The 20,468-nt window shown below is 44.9% G+C and overlaps 1 protein-coding gene across 1 annotated transcript in view; it reads left to right on the forward strand.

The window, feature by feature from the left end:
* Positions 1 to 17,170: 17,170 nt before the first annotated feature.
* LOC123824456 (aldehyde oxidase 2) overlaps positions 17,171 to 20,468 on the forward strand; it is a 73,462-nt gene continuing 70,164 nt past the window's right edge. Inside the window, exons 1-2 of the mRNA XM_045847600.1 lie at positions 17,171 to 17,224; positions 19,823 to 19,880. Coding sequence (XP_045703556.1) covers positions 17,171 to 17,224; positions 19,823 to 19,880 — 112 coding nt within the window. The remainder of the gene's footprint in view (positions 17,225 to 19,822; positions 19,881 to 20,468) is intronic.

The raw sequence follows: 20,468 nt of genomic DNA on the forward strand, positions 1-20,468 counted from the left end.
TTGCTCACCGCCCCTCACCTCCTGCTGTGGACCAGGTGGGAGGGAGCAGGAGAGAGAACAGAGTCAGAAGGCAGAGCTCAGACAAAAGGTTTCCCTTGTGTCCCAGTTTCTAACAGGCTATGACCCAGGGTTTGGGGGTCCCTCATTAACAGGAAATCAACAACAGAGTGGATGAATCCAAGAATCAAACCAGCAATTTGGAATATAAGAAAGCAACAACAACAACAACAACAAAACAAAAACAGCAGAACAGCAAGAAGAAAAAAGAATCCAAAAACTTGAGGATAGTGTAAGGAGCCCCTGGAACAAGTTCAAGTGTACCAACATTCACTTCATGGGGGTGCTGGAAGGAGAAGAGAGAGAGCAAGAAATTGGAAACCTACTTGAAGAAAATAATTCCCTAAGTTGGTGAAGGAAATAGACATACAAATCCAGAAAGAGTAGAGAGTACCAAACAGGATAAACCCAAAAAGGCCCACACCAAGACACATCATAATTAAAATGCTAAAGGCTAAAGACAAAGAGAGAATCTTAAAACCAGCAAGAGAAAAGCAGTTAGTTACCTACAAGGGAGCTCCCGTAAGACTGTCAGCTGATTTCTCAAAAGAAACTTTGCAGGCTAGAATGGCCTGGCAAGAAATATTCAAAATGATGAAAAGCAAGGACCTACAGCCAAGATTACTCTACTCAGCAAAGCTATCATTTAGAACTGAAGAACAGATAAAAAGCTCCCCAGACACACACACACACAAAAAAAGCTAAAGAAGTGCAACACCACCAAACTGGCATTATATGAAATAAGAGTCACAAAACACCAATTCGAAAGAACTTATGCACCCAATGTTTATAACAGCATTATTTACAATAGCCAAGAGTTGGAAATAGCCTAAGTGCCCATTGGTAGATGACTGGATTAAAAAATTGTGGTACATTTACAAGATCAAATATTATGCAGCAGAAAGAAAGAAGAAGGAATTCCTACCCTTCGCAACAGCATGGATGGAACTGGAGATTATTATGCTAAGGGAAATAAGCCAATTGGTTAAAGACAAATACCATATGATCTCACTTATAAGAGGAATCTAATGAGCAAAATAAACTAATGAGTAAAACAGAACCAGAGACATTGAAATAGGGAACAGACTGACCACTGCCAGAGGAAAAGGGGGATGGAAAAATGGTGGAAAGAAAGGAAAGGAAACAGCCAAAAAACATATATGAATGACCCATGGACATGGACAACGGTGTGGGGAATGACTATGGGTGCAGGGAGTGGGCAGAACAGAGGAGGGAAAAGGGGGAAAAATTGGGACAACTATAATAGAATAAATAAGAATAAATAATAAATAAAAGAAAAAGAAGATAAAAAATACGAACAATAAAATGGCAATTAATACATATCCATCAATAAGTGAATCTAAAAAACAAAATAAGCGAACAAGCAGAACAGAAATATAATCATAGATATGGAGAACATTTTGATGGTTGCCAGATGGGAGGGGGGCAGTGGTGTGGGTGAGAAAGCTGAAGGGATTAGGAAGTACAGTTTGGTAGTTACAGAACCGTCATGAGGATGTACAGTGCAGCACAGGAAATAGAGGCGCCAAAGAGCACATACGCATGACCCAGGGACATGGACAACAGGGTGAGTGTTGCCTGAGGGATTGTGTGGGGGAGGGCAAAGGGGGAAAATGGGATAACTGCAATAGCATAATCAATAAAATATAATAATAATTTTAACAATGCAAGATCCACCAGAATATTTGTTTCTTTCAAAGGGGTTTTACACATTACTCAAGTTTAAGTACCCTGCTGAGAAGACTAGGAAGCAGGTTCACAAACTGACGGTCCACATTTGATTTAATTTAAATATTGAATATTTTGCTATTCCCTGTGCCTTTTATTTCTGATGTCGTTCCAAATATTCGTTTTTAGAATGCCTGCCAAATTCTAATGGCCCATCTTCAGCCAGTCATCAGGAAAAACCCAAAGGAAAGATGGGAGGACTGGGTGAGTGTCCTCTTTATTATCTCTGCCAGGAAAAGGCAAAACTTGTGTTGGCCACAAAGCCCATTTAGTTTTTTCTGTAAAGTAGAAGACACATTTTTCCTTTTAACCAATAACTTATGGATTTGGATATTTTGAGTGTGTCGGCTGTCACCTGCATGGTTGAGCATTCTTGTTCTCAATGTCTCAGTCTGATCACTGTCAACTTCATCCGGTCTACCTGACCATGGAGCATCGTCCAGCAAGAAATTTTCAGCACAAAACTTCGCAGCACTTTTGACACATTTGAGCAGTCACAGCACCTTCTCCATACACTGCACAAATCGTTTTTAGTTTTTGCATTTCTGTTGCATTTTTACCTTTCTTGACATAATAAGCATAATGTGTTGAAAACATCACTTATTTTCTCCCATCTTCAATATTAAAATGGCTACACAAAAATTCACCAATTTTGATAAGATTTTCGAATGCACGCTGATTATGACTGCTGTCACAATACAATCTAACGGAATTTTTTCAAATGAAGTTCAAGACAAGTAAGTGCTACTAGAGCCATCTTATATGGGGGGAAAACCAAATGAACTTTTTGGCCAACCCAGTACATCCAGATATGTGTAAGTCCTAAGTGTGTGGGCTGGTTGCTGGTGCCCATTCAAGAAACAAAGCATTTATTAGCGTTTACCTCTGCTTTTCCAAAAGAGTGAAAGAGATGCCTGTGTTCATTACTCATCTTTGTGGAAGAGTCTGATTTCTCGCAGCATGGTAACAGGGGAGGCTCTAGTGTGAAGCACACCGGGGCTGCTGCTCCTGCTGTCACTGCCTGCTGGGACAAGTCGCTCCGCCCTGCCTCAGGGCCTTGGTTTTCTCAGCAGAGCAGTGGAGATAATAACAGTCCTAATAGCAGGACTATTTTTAATAATAATTATTACACTTAGCATTAGTATTATTATTTCCAGCTCTACCCAGTCTACTCCAGCAGAGAAGCTGACACAATATACTGAGATAGCCAATCAAATAATTTGGAAAAAGTCGGGGTAAAAATACATACATACATGCACACACATACACATACATGTGTGTATTTGTGTGTAGCTATACATCTACCTGTGTACATGCCTATGTAACATAAGTACAGGAATATGGACTAGCCCCTTCTTAATTTAAAAAAAAATTCCAGCCCTGGCTAGTGTAGCTCAGTGAATTGAGCACAGGCCTGCAAACCAAAGGGTCATCGGTTTGATTCCCAGTCCAAGGCATATGCCTCAGTTGTGGGCCCGGTCCCCCATTGGGGAGCGGGCAACCACACATTAATGTTTCTCCCCCTCTCTTTCTCCTTCCCTTCCCATCTCTCTAAAAATAAATAAATAAAATCTTTTTTTAAGCAACTCCAAAACCACAGGGTCCCAGAGCACAGCTAGCAACTGCTTTTAAGCACCTCCCTTGAAAAGCGTGACCTACGGCTTGTACCAAGCACAAATCTCACGTGAGATGAATGCGCAGAGCTTGGTGCAAACAAGAGGAGGCAAGCCCAGCATGGAATTTTTTATTACTTTCCCTAAACTTATATTTCTTTGTAACCAATCATCCCTTCTGGATTGCAAAAGCCTACAGAGGACCAACCAGCCTGTCAGCTACTGGATATTTCATGTAAAGGATGTTTTTGCTTTGGTTTAGGTTGCACTTGGGCAGGGATGCTCATCAATCTGAACAGATACCTGCAGAGCCCTGCAGCTCTGCTGTGCCTGGTGTTAACCCTTCAGCCATGGGTGCTAGGGGTGTGGAAGGAGGTCTAGAGGAGGGCCAGGGACTCCTTGGGGCCATAGGTGTTTACCAACCAGGAGGGACACACACTGACCCACCGCAATAACTGCGCACTGGAGGGGAGGGCTCAGACACCAATAGACCTTCTCCCTGGGTCTGCACTGGTACTCTTGCTGCTCTGATCACCGTGGCCCATTATGGGAGAAGCAGAGAGAGGCCTTCAGCCATGGGTGGGAGCTCTGTTCATCTCCAGGACCCAGAGCACTACAGGTAATCAGACCACCGGTGGGGAAAGTGCCTTTTCTTTCATTCCTGATTTCTCTTCTCAGCGGCTACCTGGCGCATATGGGTGGGGAGAAGAAGGAAGGTGAGCCTCGTTCATATGTTGTTTTCAGAACCTGCTGTTCTGAGACTGAAGTCGACTGCCCAACTGGGGCTCCAAGGTAGAGCGGGACCATGGTGTTCACTGCCTTCACAGTGTGCAGTGTGCACACGGACACATTTCTATGCTGTAAATAACAATCAGTCTCATCCTGCCAGCGGAAGAACCAGGGACAGGTATAAAACTGTAGTAAAGGTCTATTTTAAGTAAATAGTATTTCCATCATGTGTTTTCTCTCAGCACAGGTCCTTAGGACTGACATCTTTATGGATGCTCCTCTCAGCACAAACCCAGCCCTGGACATTGGGCAGGTGCGTGGTACCAGACCACCCCACGGGGACCTGTTGTCGATTCCATTCAGAGTACGATTTCCCAGAGTTCTCCAAAAGTTGTTTATACCGGGTACAAGTATTCTGCACTATATATCATATATCAGTATTACACAAAAAATAGATAAAAATTGAAAGACAATTCAAGAAACAGTTAACAATAATTGTCTTTGTATGGCAGAAATATGTATTTTATATCCTGCTTTATAATTCTCCGTGCCTTCTCATTTTTCTTCAATGAACATGAATTAATGTTTGTACTTAGGGAATATTATATAAGCACATAATCATACAGTTACATTATTATTCATATTAATATTGAATATAAGTAGACTGAAAATTTTAGAGAAATATAAGAGAAAAAGAAATGCTTAAAAACAACTTTTCTCCTCTTGCTGTTCTGTTTTTTTATCTCACAAGTAATTAATTAACACACCCAAAATCTTTTTAAAATTTAAGTTAAAACCTTTCCAGCTGTTGGTGTAGCTTTGCCATTTTCCCCCACCCCCCAGCCTTGTTACTCAAAGTGGGGCCAACGGGCCAGCTCGCCCAGACCTTCCAAGTAGCACCCAGGGGAGGCAAGGCTGCCGGTCCACAGCCTGGACCTGAGGAGCTGGACAGCTTGAGCAGCTTGGCATCGAACCCCAACCCACATGTTGGTTTCATCTGCCAACAGCTTCCTCCCTCCCTAAGTCCTGAGGAGCTGGTTTGCCTAGATTGGCCAATGGGCTTTCTAAGGAACAATTTAATTGGTCCCTCGGTGTTTCTCAGAATGTGGTTCTCAGACTCTGCAACAAAAGCATCTATAGTGTTTCTTGGAAATGTGGATTCTTGTGCCCACCCAGGTCCAGACTTCTCCATTGTAAGTTTGCTGGGCTGGGACTTCTACTCTGCACATTTAACCTGCACCTGAAACTCATCTTAAGTCTGTAAGTCTGACAACCGCAGCTTGCCTCAGGTCCCACCTCTTCTTCCCCTTCCAATTCCCTCCTACCAGCATGTTCCTGCCTCTTTATTGCCTAACCAGGGGTGTCAAACTCATTTTCATCGGGGGTCACATCAGCTTCGAGGTTGCCTTCAAAGGGTCAAAATAATTTTAGGACTATATAAGTATAACTACTCCTTAACTGTTAAGGAGTTGAAATTATATCTGGCCCTTTGAAGGCAACTGTGAGGCTGATGTGACCCCTGGTGAAAATGAGTTTGACACCCCTGACTTAAGCAAAGGCCAAAGGGAAAATGTTATGGTCGGGAAAACCCTACATTTGTCCCACTGGCAAAGGAAAGAAAGCCAGAAGTGTCTCACACCGGAACTCTTAGAATTTGATCTTTTCCTTTAGGGACTAGCAATTGGATGTATCCAAATTGAGCATTTAAATTTGTTTACTTTATTCTATAATTTCATAATTCAATAAAATGCAATGTGTAGCTCTCCTTCAATTTTTTTAACCTTAAACCTTTTTTTCCTAAGAGCATAATAGCTTATAAATAGGACTTAATACAGCTTTTAACAAAAAAAATTAATTTAATAAAAATATTTCTTCCAACCCACCATGTTTAAAATTGATCTACTCTCCATCATAATTTATAAAAGGAAGTAAAGAAACCTGGTATTATAATAAATACAGTATCCTAGTTTCATTTATTCTAGTTCACGTTCCTTTAATGTTAGCCTCTTTTTCATCTAATTCAACAGGCATTAACTGAGAATTTACATGCCAGGCACCATGCTAAGAACAGAATACAAGGCCAGGCCTCAGAATGCTCAGTGAGAGAGGAAGTGAAGCAAGAATGAGAAAGAGAGAGGGAGGGAGAGAGAAAGGGGTGAACGAGGAAAATACCCTGAGGACCACCTTGATGGGGGTTCAAATGCAGTGAGCTCGGAGGAAGCAGGTCATAAATCCACCCAGTGGGTGGTGGGAGGATTCAAGAGTCTCTGAAGTGTCAGTTATTCTTCAGCTGGAACTTGAAGGAAGAACAGGAGTTTTCCAAGTGGACAAGCTGAGGAGGGGATCAGGGAAGAGAGTCGGGAGAAACTGCCTTCACAAAGAACTGGAGGTCTGAATGAATATGGTGTGTTTGGAGACTTGCCCAGAACTTGGCCAGTGCTGAAGTCCTGGAATGTGGGATACCTGGGCGAGAAGAGCTAAGGGTGAGGCCAGGCAGAATGGCAAGCACCAGACCCTGAAAGACCCTTGTAAACACTGCAGTGCTTTTCAGAATGGCTGGCTGTGGTTCAGAGCTCCATTTTTAATCACGTTGGAATACTTTTTCGACCAACATCATATGCTTATAAACTGAAATGTTTGCCTGTGGATTGAAGGAGCACTGATCTGAGGCATGGCATTAGATGCCCTGGAGACACTGAAATACTGCCCGGCAGCATGCTTTATTTTCGGAGCCCAGTTGACTACAAAGTCCCCACTGTCGCTGAAATACCAGAAGCATTGTATGTCCCTTTGGTGTGTTCCCAAAATCCCATAGCCGTCTATTCATCCAAGGTAAGAACTCAAGACCCCTCTCTCAGCCTCTAGGGCTGCCATAACAGGGTTCCAGATGGGCTGCTTAAACAACAGAGGTCTATTTGCTCACAGGTCTGGAGGCTGGAAGTCTGAGATCAAGGTTTGATTTTTCTCAACGGCTTGTCTTTGGCTTGCAGATGGTCATCCTCACTGGGTCCTCACATGACCATCCTTCCGTGTGTACATATGTCTGATGCCTCTGTGTGTGTCCTAATTTCCTTTTCTTATAAGCACACCCTACAGACCTCATTTTAACTAAATGGCCTTTCTAAAGACCTTATCTCCAAATACCATCACATACTGAGGTACTAGGGGTCAGGACTTCAATATATGAATTGGAGGGGAGCGCAGTTCAGCTCATAACAACCTAAACCTTCAAGAAATAATAAAACAGTCCCCTGAATTTGCTTACTTCTTGAAAGTGCAGATCCCAAAGGGAGAGGGCGGGGGGGGTGCTGAGGCGGCGGGGGGCAAACATGGCTGAGTGGGGCTCACTGCCTTCAGAAGTACAAGTAGAGTCTTCACTCTTGAGAGACATCGTGAAGCATATTTAAATCAAACAAAAAGTCAAACATTTTGGTTCATGAGGCTAAGTGCCACCGTGAGATAAAAGTGAAGCTGTAGGCAAATTTCACCAGCCCAGAGCCTTCGTTACTCATTCATCCTGCATGTCCTCCCAGCTCAATTCTTTCTTGCTTGCTGAGTCTCCTCACACGCTCCCCAAGTCAGAATGGGCTTTCAAACAAGTGTCTCACTGAGGATTGATTTGCTCTGAGGTGTTCACAGCCACAGATACAAGAAGCATTGACCCACACTCCCTGGAAGCCCTGGGGTCTAACTGGCCTACGTAGACTTCAGCCAATATTCTCAAACACAAGCGTACAAAAAAACACATCTTCTCCAACTTAAGTGCTATTCTGGGCCCGCATGTGGCCAAGACAGATAGCAACTTTAACCTCAGATTTTCAGGAAATTACCTCTCTTTCTTAGGAGTAGGTTGAAGTGTAGAGGAAGGTAAGACTCTCTCTATGAACAGCCCTTGTCTTCACTTCTGCCGCAGACTTTGGCCAGGGATGTTTCTAAAGATGGTCCTGACACAACCCTGCCTCTAGGGGTCTAGCCACACCCCTGCCAGTTCTGCTCCAAATAGGGATAGGACCTCTCTGCTCTCACCTCCCCTCTCCTCTCAGAGGAAGCACCCCCTCCTCACTTCAAAGAAACCCCTTCTTTCCCCCACTCCACATTTCCCTCTACGTTTGCTTCAGAGGAAAACCACAGCCTGGGACAGTCTTTGTCTGCTTTAAACCCTTTGTCCCATCTCTCTACTAAGGCCCTAGGCACAGACCAAGGACCAGACTACTTTGAAAGAAGAAAGAAAAATCAGTACAAGAAACATGGGTGAATTATTCAAACTATTATGTTTCCAAAGGAATTCCAGTCAAGATAGTGGTGTAGGAAGACATGGCTCACCTCTTCGCACAACCACATCAAAATTATAACCAAAATATAGAACAACCACCACTCAGAACCGTCAGAAATTGAGTTGAATGGAAGTCTGACAACTATGAAATTAAAGAAACGACATCCATCCAGATTGGTAGAAAGGGTGTAGACATGGATTGAGCTGGTCCCACATCTGCATGTGGTGGATAAAAATTCAGGAAGGATATCTCGGGAGTGAGGAGTCCCAGCCCGACACCAGGCCCCCTCAGCCCACAGTTCCAGTGGCAGCAAAATAAGTCCCCACAACTTCTGGCTGCAAAAAACCATAAGGGACTGAGTTGGTGGAAGAACCTTCTGGAGCCCCAAGCAGTCCCTGTTAAAGAACCCACACTCAGACTCACATTCCCTCTGAGCTCCAGCACTCTTAGCAGCTTGAAAGGCACCAGTGGTATACAGGGAGAAACTGAAGCGTCTGGCATCAAGGCCAGCAGAGGTCATTGTCCCTTTTTTAAACCCTCATCCCACAGACCTGGTAAGCGGGTATCTTATCTGAGACTCCATCAACCTGGCTACGACTGTTTAACCTGCCTTGGAGATCCCCAGAGACTCCACCCCACCCAACTTATGTGCCCACCCAAGCTGCTTTTCTATATGAATGGCTGGTCTTGGCCCATGCTTCACAACTTTCTAAATCCTCTCAAACAAGGAACAGTTGGCTTCAGTAAGCCCCAAGCCCTGCACTAGCAGCAGCCAGCCTAGATTCACAGCTTGGCTTTGCCTGGGAATCTCCAAGCCCAGCACAAGTAGCAGCCATTTCAGGCTGATTTATAGCTCAGGCAGGGTGGCCCAGGCAAAACACAGGTGGTGGCTGACCTTAACCCCAGGACCAGTGCACCCAGTGTAAGGACATTATATATATACAATGTGTCCACGCTGTTGATTCAAAAGTACCCAACACACACCAGGGAAGCTGGTGCATGTGAAAACTTCAACAGGCCACTCTCGGAGGCAATCACCTCACTGTCTTTCAGGCTCAGCTACAAAGACTGTGGCTGTTTTGTTGTTGGTTGAGCTAAACACAGATTGTTTAGGGCAGCCATTTCCAACAGGTGTGCCACGGCACACTGGTGTACTGTAAGAATTTTTAAACACGCGATACCAGACTGAAAGAGGTCAGTGTCCCTGACCAAATAGTCTGGTATTGCATGTTTTTAAAAATTCTGCAGCACACTGGTTGAATTCTTGCTGGTCTAAAGGCCAAGTTGAAATACCCTAGAGGGCACCAAAGGCTTTGGTCTTCTTGACCTGGGCAGAGAACAGGAGTTTTCAGCTGCCCTGCTGTCCTGATGTCCTGAGGAGGACCCCACACACACATCAGCATGGGGGTGTAGACGCTGGCCATTCAGATGCACTCTACTCAGAGGGTTATAAAGCCAGAAGAGGTGAGTGTGTACATGAGAGTGTGCGAGTGTGTGTGTGTGTGTGTGTGTGTGAACACAAACTAGTAGTCCTAAATGAACCATGCACTTCTGACAGACTTTTGCCCTCCTTCTCAGGGATCAGGTAAGGCTGATATGTTCTTGGGGTCCTCTGTGTTTTTTGCCTTATCTGATGCAGTGACTGCTGCCCGAAGGGACAGAGGGTTGACCAAGACCTTCACCCTAAAAAGCTGAGCACCTCCTGAGCCGACCAGGAGTTGGCTGGGCTGACCTGTGTGGACCAGTTCACTGATGAGGCACAGGTGGTGAGTGCAGGCTCCTGGGACAACCCCCCCTTTACATGGACATTTAGGTGCTCCATATGAGTTTGCTGACTGTGACAAAATTAAAGGGCAGGTTTATTTTTTCCCCAATGAAAATTCTCATTTTTCCTCCACTTGCTACTTCCTATATGCTTCAAAGCAACTGCAAAGTGAGTGAACCTCTTTAAATGATGGTTTCATTGTTTCCAGCCCCAAAGAAAAGCACAGTCCATCGTGTCAGTGCTCTGAGCAAATGGACATGTTGGTTATTTCTTTAAACATTTGGTCAAAATGCAGTTGATGTGGTATTTTAATCACCTCAGTAACTAAATGAGATTAAATAGATTTCTGATCTGGTCAATTATCAGGAAAGTATCTGTTAAGCAAACCAATATAAAGAATCTAAATGACAATATCAAGTCATGGGCACACACTAAAATGAAACTAAAAAAAATAGTTTCATTTTCCAGCTGCTAAAAAATATATCTACAACTATCATAAGAGATTATTCCTACATTCAGCTGCTTACTCTAGCCCTAAATGAGTCTGACATGAAATTAGATTGCACTTTATGTCTTTTGAAATTATAGGGCTTAGAATAAGATGCATTTTATCCCAGACATAAGTTTGTGAGAATGAAGAGATTTATGACTCAAAGTTTGAAAGAAATATGAAAAATATATTATTTTGGTAAGAATAAAAGGACATTGACTTGTTCTTTTAAAAAAAACTATTTTTCTTCTAAACTACAATGTTTTTCATATGATACTTTTTTAATAAAAAAGAAATTTATTTTCCTGAAATAAAACGAAGTTCTGGAGGAGCCCAGGGCAGCCCCATGATGCCATCGGGGCTCCAGGCTGCTTCCACGCTCCTGCTCACTCTCCCTGGAGTGTGGCTTCCAGTCAGTCCCGTGCAGACAGGATGCTGGCGGCACCCCCGGCGCCCTGACTGTGTCCCAGGAGGACAAAGGAACAGAGATAACAGGCTCGATGGACACGCCAACAGAATTCAGACCTCTTTTGGTCTCAGTTATTTTGTTTTATTTTAATGGCTCTGAATTTCAGAAGTTTTTATTTTATTTCCATCATTAAACAGATTTTCTTCTTTGGCCTATGTAATTTTTTTTTGCTTTGTTTTGTTTTATATTTTTCAGTTGCAGGGGACATTCAATATAGTCTTGGTTTCGGGTGTACAGCATGGTGGTTAGACATTTATGTGACTTACAAAGTGACCCCCCAGATAAATCTAGTACCCACCTGACACCACACATAATTATTACAATATTATTGACTATACTCTATGCTGTGCTTTCCATCCTGTGACTGCTTTGTAAGGGACAACTTTGTACTTCACCTTTTTCACCCATCCCCCACACCTCCTTCCATCTGACAGCCAATAGTTAGCACCTTTTAATTATTCTCTGTGGTTTCAGTCACTGCATGACCATGTTTAGGATGCACATTTTCACCAAAATACACAATAAAGAATCAAAATTCTTCTGAAGATCTAGAGCATCCAGGGGTTATTGTCTTAGTCCATTTGGGACTATAACAAAATACTATAAACTAGGTGACTTTAAAAAAACAAATATTTTTTTCTCAGTTCTAAAGTCCAGGAAGTCCAAGGTCAAGGTGCCAGCAGATTTGGTGTCTGCTGAGCACCTGCTTCCTGGTTCACAGGCTGTTCTCTTCTCACCGAGTCCTGATTTGTAGGAAGGGACAAAGGAGCTCTCTGAAGCCTCTTTTATAAAGGCACTAATCCCACATATGAGGGCTTGGTCCTCCTTATTTAATCATCCCCCAAAGGCTCCATCGCCTAATGCCATCACCGTGAGGGTTAGGAGTTAACCTATGAACTTGGGCAGAACACAAGCGTTCAGACCAGAGTCTTCTGCAGCTAGTTATAGTCCAAAATTCATGTCCTCATAGGCAGGGAAATTGCTCTCCATCTGTGAACTTGTGAAATTAAATATGTTCTATCCTTCCAAAATGCATGGTGGGACAGGTATAAAATACACATTCTTGTTCCAAAAAAAGAAGTAGGAAAAAAAAAAAAGGGATGGCAAGTCCTAAGCAAGTTCAAATTCTTAAGGCTTGGTAATACTTGTCTTTGGCCAGATATTCTGCCCTCTGAGCCCATTCCTCATGCTCACCCAGATCCAGGGTAGGAAGGGGTTAAACAACTCATTTGGCATTCCTGACTTTCTCCTTGCCCTAAGGACCAAGCTGTCCTCCAGATCACAGTCCTTGGGGTGCAAATTTCCAAGCACTTCCCCAGCTTGTGGGGAGGGGACCCCTCCCACACACAGCCTGAGGCCTCTCTGGTATCAGCTTCCCATAAGCCCAACTGCCACCTGGCTCAGCAGAGGCTGACCAATCAGAGCTGGGAGGGGGGGGAAGAGGCCTCATAGTCAAAAGGGTTGAGAATGGAGGGTCTGGAACCAGGACCACCCCAAGGCTCAGAAACAGTGCCCCACTCGTGGTCTGCTCACCGTGAGTTCCGTCTTTGGCTTTTGAAGAGCTCACAACAGACAGCGGCACACCAGGGACATGGAAGTGTGGACAGAACTTTTCCATTTACATCAGCAAATGGAAATGGCAAGGAGTTGTTACAGGTTTTCTAAAAATAGGTTTGTTTGTGTTGTCGGGGAGAGCAGTGTCATTCTCAATATTAAATCTGTCATTGGGTAACAGGGTTCTTTGACATAACTGTTAGGTAGGATAGGAAGTAAACCAAGGCAGGGAGGAGGAGAGAGACCTGTCTCACCCACTGGGCCAGCAGCCCCAAGCCTGGTCCGAGGAGATGGCCAGGTGTTCTGAACACAACATGCAAAGACAGCACGGGAGGAGGGGAGGACTCAGTGAGACTCAGCGCTGGGAAAGGGAGACTCTGTAACAATTACACCAAGACAAAGAGCCTTTACCAGCTGAGAAAGAAAGGCTTTGTAGCTATACATTATTCCCAAGGTTCAGAAGGGGGAAGGAGGAGAGGAACCTAAAAGCTAAGGTATGTAATCCCTGAACCCCAATAGTCGGAGCACTCAGATTAGCTGAATGTCCACTTGTAACCTCGGCTCAAGTGTATAGAACAAACTTACTAACAACTTTATTTCCTTTCTACGTGGGACATTCAGACTACCCGGGTGCCAGCTTGCAGATTTGTGCTTGTGTGTGTTTCATAAATAAACTTGCTGTCTCATTTCCAGTTTACGTGTGTGTCTCTCATTTGAATGGGTCTCTTGCAAGCAAGGCAAGAACCAAGAAACAAGCTGGTATCATAACTAACTCATAAAACCTTTCTTATAACAAGTATACAAACCCCTGAGTCTTCGATGGGAGTTTCTCTCATTCACCGGAACAATCCATTTAAAAGTGAAGAAACTGAGTCTGGAATAAGATCTGAGAGAAACACTTGGCAGAGACGGCCTCCCACCTTTGTTCACTCTGCAGCGAGGGATTTTTAGACGGAGCTCCCAGAGCCCTGGGGCTTCTGAAGGAGGAAAACGTGAGGTCTTCAGGCTTCGCTCCCAGCGCACTGAGCTAAGCAGTAGCCTTTCTGTTGAATTTGTTCACATCTCTGGGGGTGGGGGGTGGGGGGGCTCAGGGCGGGGAGAAAGGGGAAGTAGAGACAACTGTACCTGAACATCGATAAAAATGATAATAGTAATTTGCTCACACCTGATAAAATTTCATTCAAACAAAAGTTTCCCTGGTCAAAACAAGTTTGAAAACACTCTTGAAAGTTATTCAAGGTCAGTTTTCAGTTTCCCAGTAATTGATGTATTTAGTTCCCTTAATTCAAAGTACTTTTATATCTTCCAACTCTAATACTATAATCTGGTTTAAGAACCCTAAAACTGGTCTTCTCCATTAAACGCTTGTATTTTATGTTGACGCTGGAGGGTTTCTTCCTACAAACATGGGGAAACGCCGTGACCCACGGGAGGTCATGGCAGCGTCCCCACTCCTGCAGATAGGAAGTGTGTGCTCTTTTGCTCACTGGTTTCCCTCTGTTAAGGGGCAAAGTGGAACGGTGAAGAGACTGTAGACCCTTAACAAACCCTGTATCAGCCTTCCCCTGCGTGCAAGCAGCCATAAGAAGGGTCTTCGTCTCCATTCTCTCCTTCCCCAGCCTGCCCCCGCCATTCCCGGTCTCACAGAATCAACTCCTACTCATCCTTCAGGCCTAGCTGAACCTTCCTCAGGCCTTCCCTGACTGTTCTCCCCAAAACAAAGCTCATCTTCCTGTTCTCACAATGGTAAATATTTAATTGCATGTTAATTTTCCCTCCTATTAACCATGAACTCCTTGGAGGAAGAAAACTTGTAGTGAAAACGTGTTTTTCAGTGTGCCTTATCATTTAGTGTATGGCCTGGTGCAAGATGGATGCTCAGTATCTACTGGGTGAATGAATGAGTGAATGAATGATGTCTTCTTCATTTAAAGTGTTTTAGATTATCAGTCAAGCATTTATTAACCCCTGCAAAGAACAAGTTGTCATTCACACTGACCATCATGATTGGTACAACCAGCTATTCTAACCTCCAGGAGCATGTTACCTAACTGGGAAAATGAAATGCAAGCATTGAAAAGATGACTACCAGTGTCAAATAAGAGACTAGTTTTCTGGTTCCTGGTTTATTAAATGAAAAGTAAAGAAGTGATTGTTTGGCTCTGCAAATGTTTTTAGAATTGGGAAAAAGGACACAAGGGAAGTTTGACGCTGCTTTTTGATGGTAGATAGAGAGGGAGGGGAGGGAGGGGGGAGGGAAAGGAAAGGGAAGGTGACCACAGCGGTACAGGAACAGGGGTGTTATCCCTGCAGACAGAAGAGCCTCTTCCCACGTTCAACAAATACTTATGGGGCATTTACTCTTCGGTGAGCACCAGGCTAGGCCCAGGGGTACAGTAATGTCTGCCCTCATGGAGCTTTCATTCCAGTGGAGAAGGCAAACAATTTGAACCAGAATCCATGTAGGTGGTAATGAGAGCTATAGAGAAAATGAAACGGGGTGGTAGAAGTGAGCATGACAGAGATGCGACTTCAGATTGAGTGATCGGGGAAGCGCTCAAATATCAAGAAGGCATCAGCCCTGCCAAAGTCTGGGGGGAAAGGCAGAATACATAACATGCACTAAGGCCTTGGGACAGGAAGAAATCCAGCACATTCCAGGAGCAGGGAAAGGGCCAATGTGGCAGGGATTATGAACACGGGAGAGACTGGGTGACTGCATACTCAGAGAAGGGGTGGGGCCAACCCCAAGGGCCCTCCACGGAAAGCTTATGGGGTTTTGCTAGGTGTGATGGGAGGCCAGTGGAAGCGTTCAAGTAGAGAAATGCTAGGTTTAGGCAGAAGAATGATGAGAAGAGTAGTCTGGCTGGAGCAGGAGACTGTTTTTGAAGAGCAAAAAAGAGTCTGAGGCCAGAAACCGGGACAGATTTTGGAGGGCTTTGCACATGGGGGCAAGGAATTTGGTTCCCGTGTTGTAGGCCTCAGAGAGCCACTGGAACTATTGTTGGCAGAAGTAGCGTGATCAAAAATTCTGACCCGGGGGCCCTACCTTACTCACAGCCTGCATCATCTCCAACTTCCACTCTCACAGCCCTGTTGTGGGTTAATTCAGCAACTTTATAACACGTATGAAACACTCACAGACACCCTCAAATACATGCACATGCGCTGAAACACTCATCTCCACAGGTGCACGAGGAAGGGTATGCCTGGGACCTAGGTACAGAATTATAAAGTTGGAAGCTTCCAGCTGCATTCGCATTAGGGATGTTTCTGGACTAGCTCTGTGGTGGGAAAGATCCTGAAGCCACATCTGGACCATGTGGGAAAGAAAGTCTTCCTTCGTTATCCAGGCCAAGAGGACGGCAGGTGTGTGCTCTCGCTGGCCTGAGGCACAGCCACACTGTGGAGGACACAGGGTTGACTCTAGCACGGCACGCCAGGGTTCTGCGCACTCATGAAGGAAGTGTTGGAAACAGAGAGGTCTTGCCTCCTCCCCTGAAACCAGACCACCTGAGCAGCTACCTGCATCACCCATAGGTGAGGCCAACTCCTGGGCATTGCTTTGGCTGAAAAAATAAGAACTAGTGATTTTATCTAGAGATATCTAACTAGAGCTATTCAGCAAGATCAAAAATGAGATTTTTCTTTTTATCAGGGAATCTGTCTATACGCTCGCAGGTGTTGGGGTTTTCTTACTTTCTTTTTTTATTGCATTTTTGTCCATTACCACTTATCACTGATAGGTGTTTTAATCCAGGAGATCTTGGTTTTAGTTCCCACTTTGTCGCTTACTTTCTGCATGGTCCTGAGCTACACAGGTCTTGTATCTGTCAGAGCCTCTGTTTATTTATCTGCAAAGTGGTTGCCTTGGCTAGATCACTCTTTTCCAGCGGCCCAGTCCTGTGGGTGGGAGGAAGTGGGAGGGTACACAGGGGCCAGGTGGATGCAACAGCCCACACCTCCACTTTAGGGCACAGACTGGAATTGTCTGTATGATTCCCTTCGAGGATGTATTTCTGCAACTAGAGTCAGATAAGAGTTGGGAAAAGTGGGAGGTCCACTTCTAGCTCTCCTTGAGAAGAAGGAAATCCACCCAGGATATATTGCTGGGGCTGAGACGGTGTGCAAGGTGGTTTTAAGCTTAAATGGCTGTTAGGGTTTTCACGCTGAGGTCCTCCGACTTCAGAGAAAGTGAGAAGAAATGTGGCTTCTGCACAGAGCAAGCTTTGAAGCCGGGATTGGTGGGAGGCAAAGTGATGGTGAGAGGCGGGGCCACACAGGAGCCCTAGATTAAAGAGGCCAGAGAGCCAAGGAGTCTCTGCCTCCTGTCAAGCTCTCTAGGACTGAGCTTTCTGCTGCAGGAGGGATTTTAGTGCTTGGCTTCAAATCCTTTGTGCCCAGTTCCGAGACTGGTGCCGAAGCACATCTCCACTTAGAGTTGTAAAGCGACACCTATTTACAGCTGCAATGCCTGATCAGTGGAGATCGGATGAGTTGGTTTTCTTTGTGAACGGGAGGAAGGTAAGTGTTGGGTATTTGTGATAGCGGAAAACTACTAGCTTGGGAGGAGCCTTTGTGGCCCATTTGGGTGGAAACCCCTCCAGTCAGGGATTGGGAAACCATACTAACTTGGTCTGTTCCCCACTCAGCCAGGCTCAGCCTCTGGAATATGGGGAGGCAGTACGGCACTGAGGTTAACCCATTAGTCAAATATGCTGGTTCTAATCCAGCTCTGTTATTTCCTGTATAAACTTGTGTAAGTTACTGCTCCTCCCTGAGCCTCAGAGTACCCATCTTCAGAGCTGACTTTCTACAGAGATCGTCAAGATTAAAAGAGAGATGCTTCTTCATGGATTAAGAATCCCCTCAATGCCTGTAAAACGTAGCATTGAGCTGGAAGCACTTTACCTAGTGGCATATCTTGATCTTCCAACTCAAGAGGAGAAGAAAGAGAGCTTTCTTTATTTTTCTATCTATTTATTTTTCTATTTCTCCATTGTACAGAATTGGTTGAAATGTAATTGCAGTCAGTTTTGAGTCCCCTCTTTCCTTGGGTTATGGAAACAGAGAAACTTTTCCTAAGTCTCAGGAGGAAGCTCTATGACACCAGGAGGGGGCGGGCTCTCCCCTTGTCAGCTTCCCTGGTGTCCTCCCCTCCCGTCCACACAGGCCACGAGTTAAGCCTCATGCCCTCTGCCAGAACCCATCCTTTCCTGAGTCCCTGTCTTTTTTTAAGCATTTTTAAGGTTTATTTATTCATTTCTAGAGAGGGGAAGGGAGGAACAAAAAGAGGGAGAGAAACATCAATGTGTGAGAGAAACACCTGAATAGGTTGCCTCTCGCTCACCACCAACCGGAGACCTGGCTCACAACCCAGACATATACTCTGGCTGGGAATTGAACTGATGACTTTTCGGTGCGCAGGCTGGCACTCAACCCACTGAGTCACACTAGCCACCTCTATCTATCTCTTAATAGAATCATGCTGTAGCTCCCAAGGCAGGTGGCTCCTCTGGGGTCTCACTACCTGTCCTCCAGGGCACCACACACCTAACTGGGACTCGATCATGTTCACCTGCTGCTCACCCCACGGCTTGGCTCAAGAAAGGACATAGAACACAGAGGCTCTACATTCTCATCATTTTCCTTCTAACTCTCTATCTCATATCCAGGCGCTGCAGCCAGCAGCCACCGTACTATACATTTGTCCAAATATATACTCAAGACCTGAGTCCTTATTCACTTGCTTTACTGCCCTAGACTTCAGAGGCTCCTTCCCTCATTTTCTGTTCCACATCCTCTGTGAAGTGGATGCAACTAGAATGGGGAATAACTTAAGAGTTGGAGAAAATATAAGTGTATGTGGTGGGGGTTGGAGTCAGCTAGGTAATGAACATATTGCCCAACTACATTCTCAGTAAATGTTTTTAAAGAACCTGGGGTAGGAGTAAAGGCTGGCAGAGGAGGGCTTCTCCTTTTGTTGGTTAGGAGCTCCCTAGAGATCCAGAAAGCAGTTGAATTTTAACATCTCAACTTGGAAGCACCTTCCTGTACTTTTTAAAATTATTTGAGGTCACACTAGTTCGTGTTTCTCTTCTGAGTAGAAGAGAAGAACCAAATGTGGTGAACTCTATCTTCCTTTCCTCGCATGCAAGAGAACAGCTGGAGGGATTTGCAGGACACCCCAAGGCAAAGTCGAAGGAGATATCCCCAAATAAACAAAGGGGAAAGGAGAACCAAACAAGGTCCCTCCATGGCTTATTGTAAATCCCCCACTTTTTCAGGTGAGGGGGGGCAGAAATTCTAGTGTTCCACGGAAGCCACCCTGGGGGCCTGAGCTGGGGTGACGAGGTTCACTGTCAGCTGCTCTGCCACACGGCACCTCCAGGATGGCAGTGGCTCGCTCCGCCTCCCCTCTCTGCCAGCAGCTCTTAAGATCCCTGACGTTATCAAGTGTACTCCCCACTAGAGGTGTCTCAGAGGCACCAGCATGGAAGCTCTTCCTACCCAGCTTTCTTCCTTCCAGGATCCTTCATTAAGCGCACATTCACACGTACAGCATCCAAGTCTCCCCCAGTTTGAAATATTTCAAGAGTACGAAAGACTGGGCTGGAAGATCTAGGAAAATAGTGGAGCAAACCTGAAGGACACGGCTTCCAGGGCACCTTTACATAACCGTGGCTTCCAGCTCTCGCCACATCGGAGAGCATTGTTGCCACCTTTCCTGGGGAGTCTCCGACTCTGTAAATGTATGTGAAGGTTGTTTGCCCTCAGATCACAGAAAAGCAGGGCAGATGAAATCATGCCTAATATTATACACCAATCCCTAAATCAAGCAGGCCACGACAGATATTCCACTGGGTCACTGATTCAGTCCTCTTTTTTTTTTGGTTATTTATTTATTTTTAGAGAGGGAAGGGAGGGAGAGAGAGAGAGAGAGAGAGAGAGAAACATCAATGTGCGGTTGCTGGGGGTCATGGCCTGCAACCCAGGCATGTGCCCTGACTGGGAATCGACCCTGCAACACTTTGGTTTGCAGCCCGTGCTCAATCCACTGAGCTATGCCAGCCAGGGCATGATTCAGTCCTCTTAATAATCCCTTTTCTGTTTTCAACGCAGGTGATAGAGAGGGATGTGGACCCAGAGGTCACCCTGCTGACCTTCCTACGGAAGAACTGGACCCTTTTGATCAAAGTCTCAGCCGTGTCTATGTTTTCCTTAACACCCAGGCCTACCGTAATTATGAGAATCAAACCCTCCATCCCCAAACAGTAGGCCCCCTTGGCCCTCGCTCTGTGTTTGCAATGGTCAGTGGTTTTAAGGATATTAAGTTAACTAGGCTCTTTACAGAGGATGAAGTTTCTCCCGAGTTTCTTATATCTTGATTTCAAAGCAGTGAAATAAAAGCTAAGCTCTTTACTTCAGCATTAATTACCTCTGCAAGGGCCTTCCAGACCCCAGGAGGGTGCTTATGTAAGGGAGGCTTGTGTTTCATGTTCCCTGTCCTGGGAAACAAAAACAAAAACAAATTTTCCAGATTCAGGAAGAGCATACATCAGAGAAAAAGGTGGCCTTTTCCTGCCTCTATTTCCTTACAGCAGATTGCCTCCCACCATTTTATATTCTGAAATTCAAATTTTCATCACGGCAAACATATTTTAATTGATAAATCTAATGGATCATCCAGGGAAGACAAAAACAAAAAAGGCAGAAATTACAAATTGAGGGAATCAGCCCCTGAATAAGCGTTGGTTTAAAGCCATGG

Source organism: Phyllostomus hastatus, unplaced genomic scaffold (assembly GCF_019186645.2).
Source record: "Phyllostomus hastatus isolate PE091 unplaced genomic scaffold, TTU_PhHast_1.1 phas_contig_57, whole genome shotgun sequence".
Taxonomy (NCBI): Eukaryota; Metazoa; Chordata; class Mammalia; order Chiroptera; family Phyllostomidae; genus Phyllostomus; species Phyllostomus hastatus.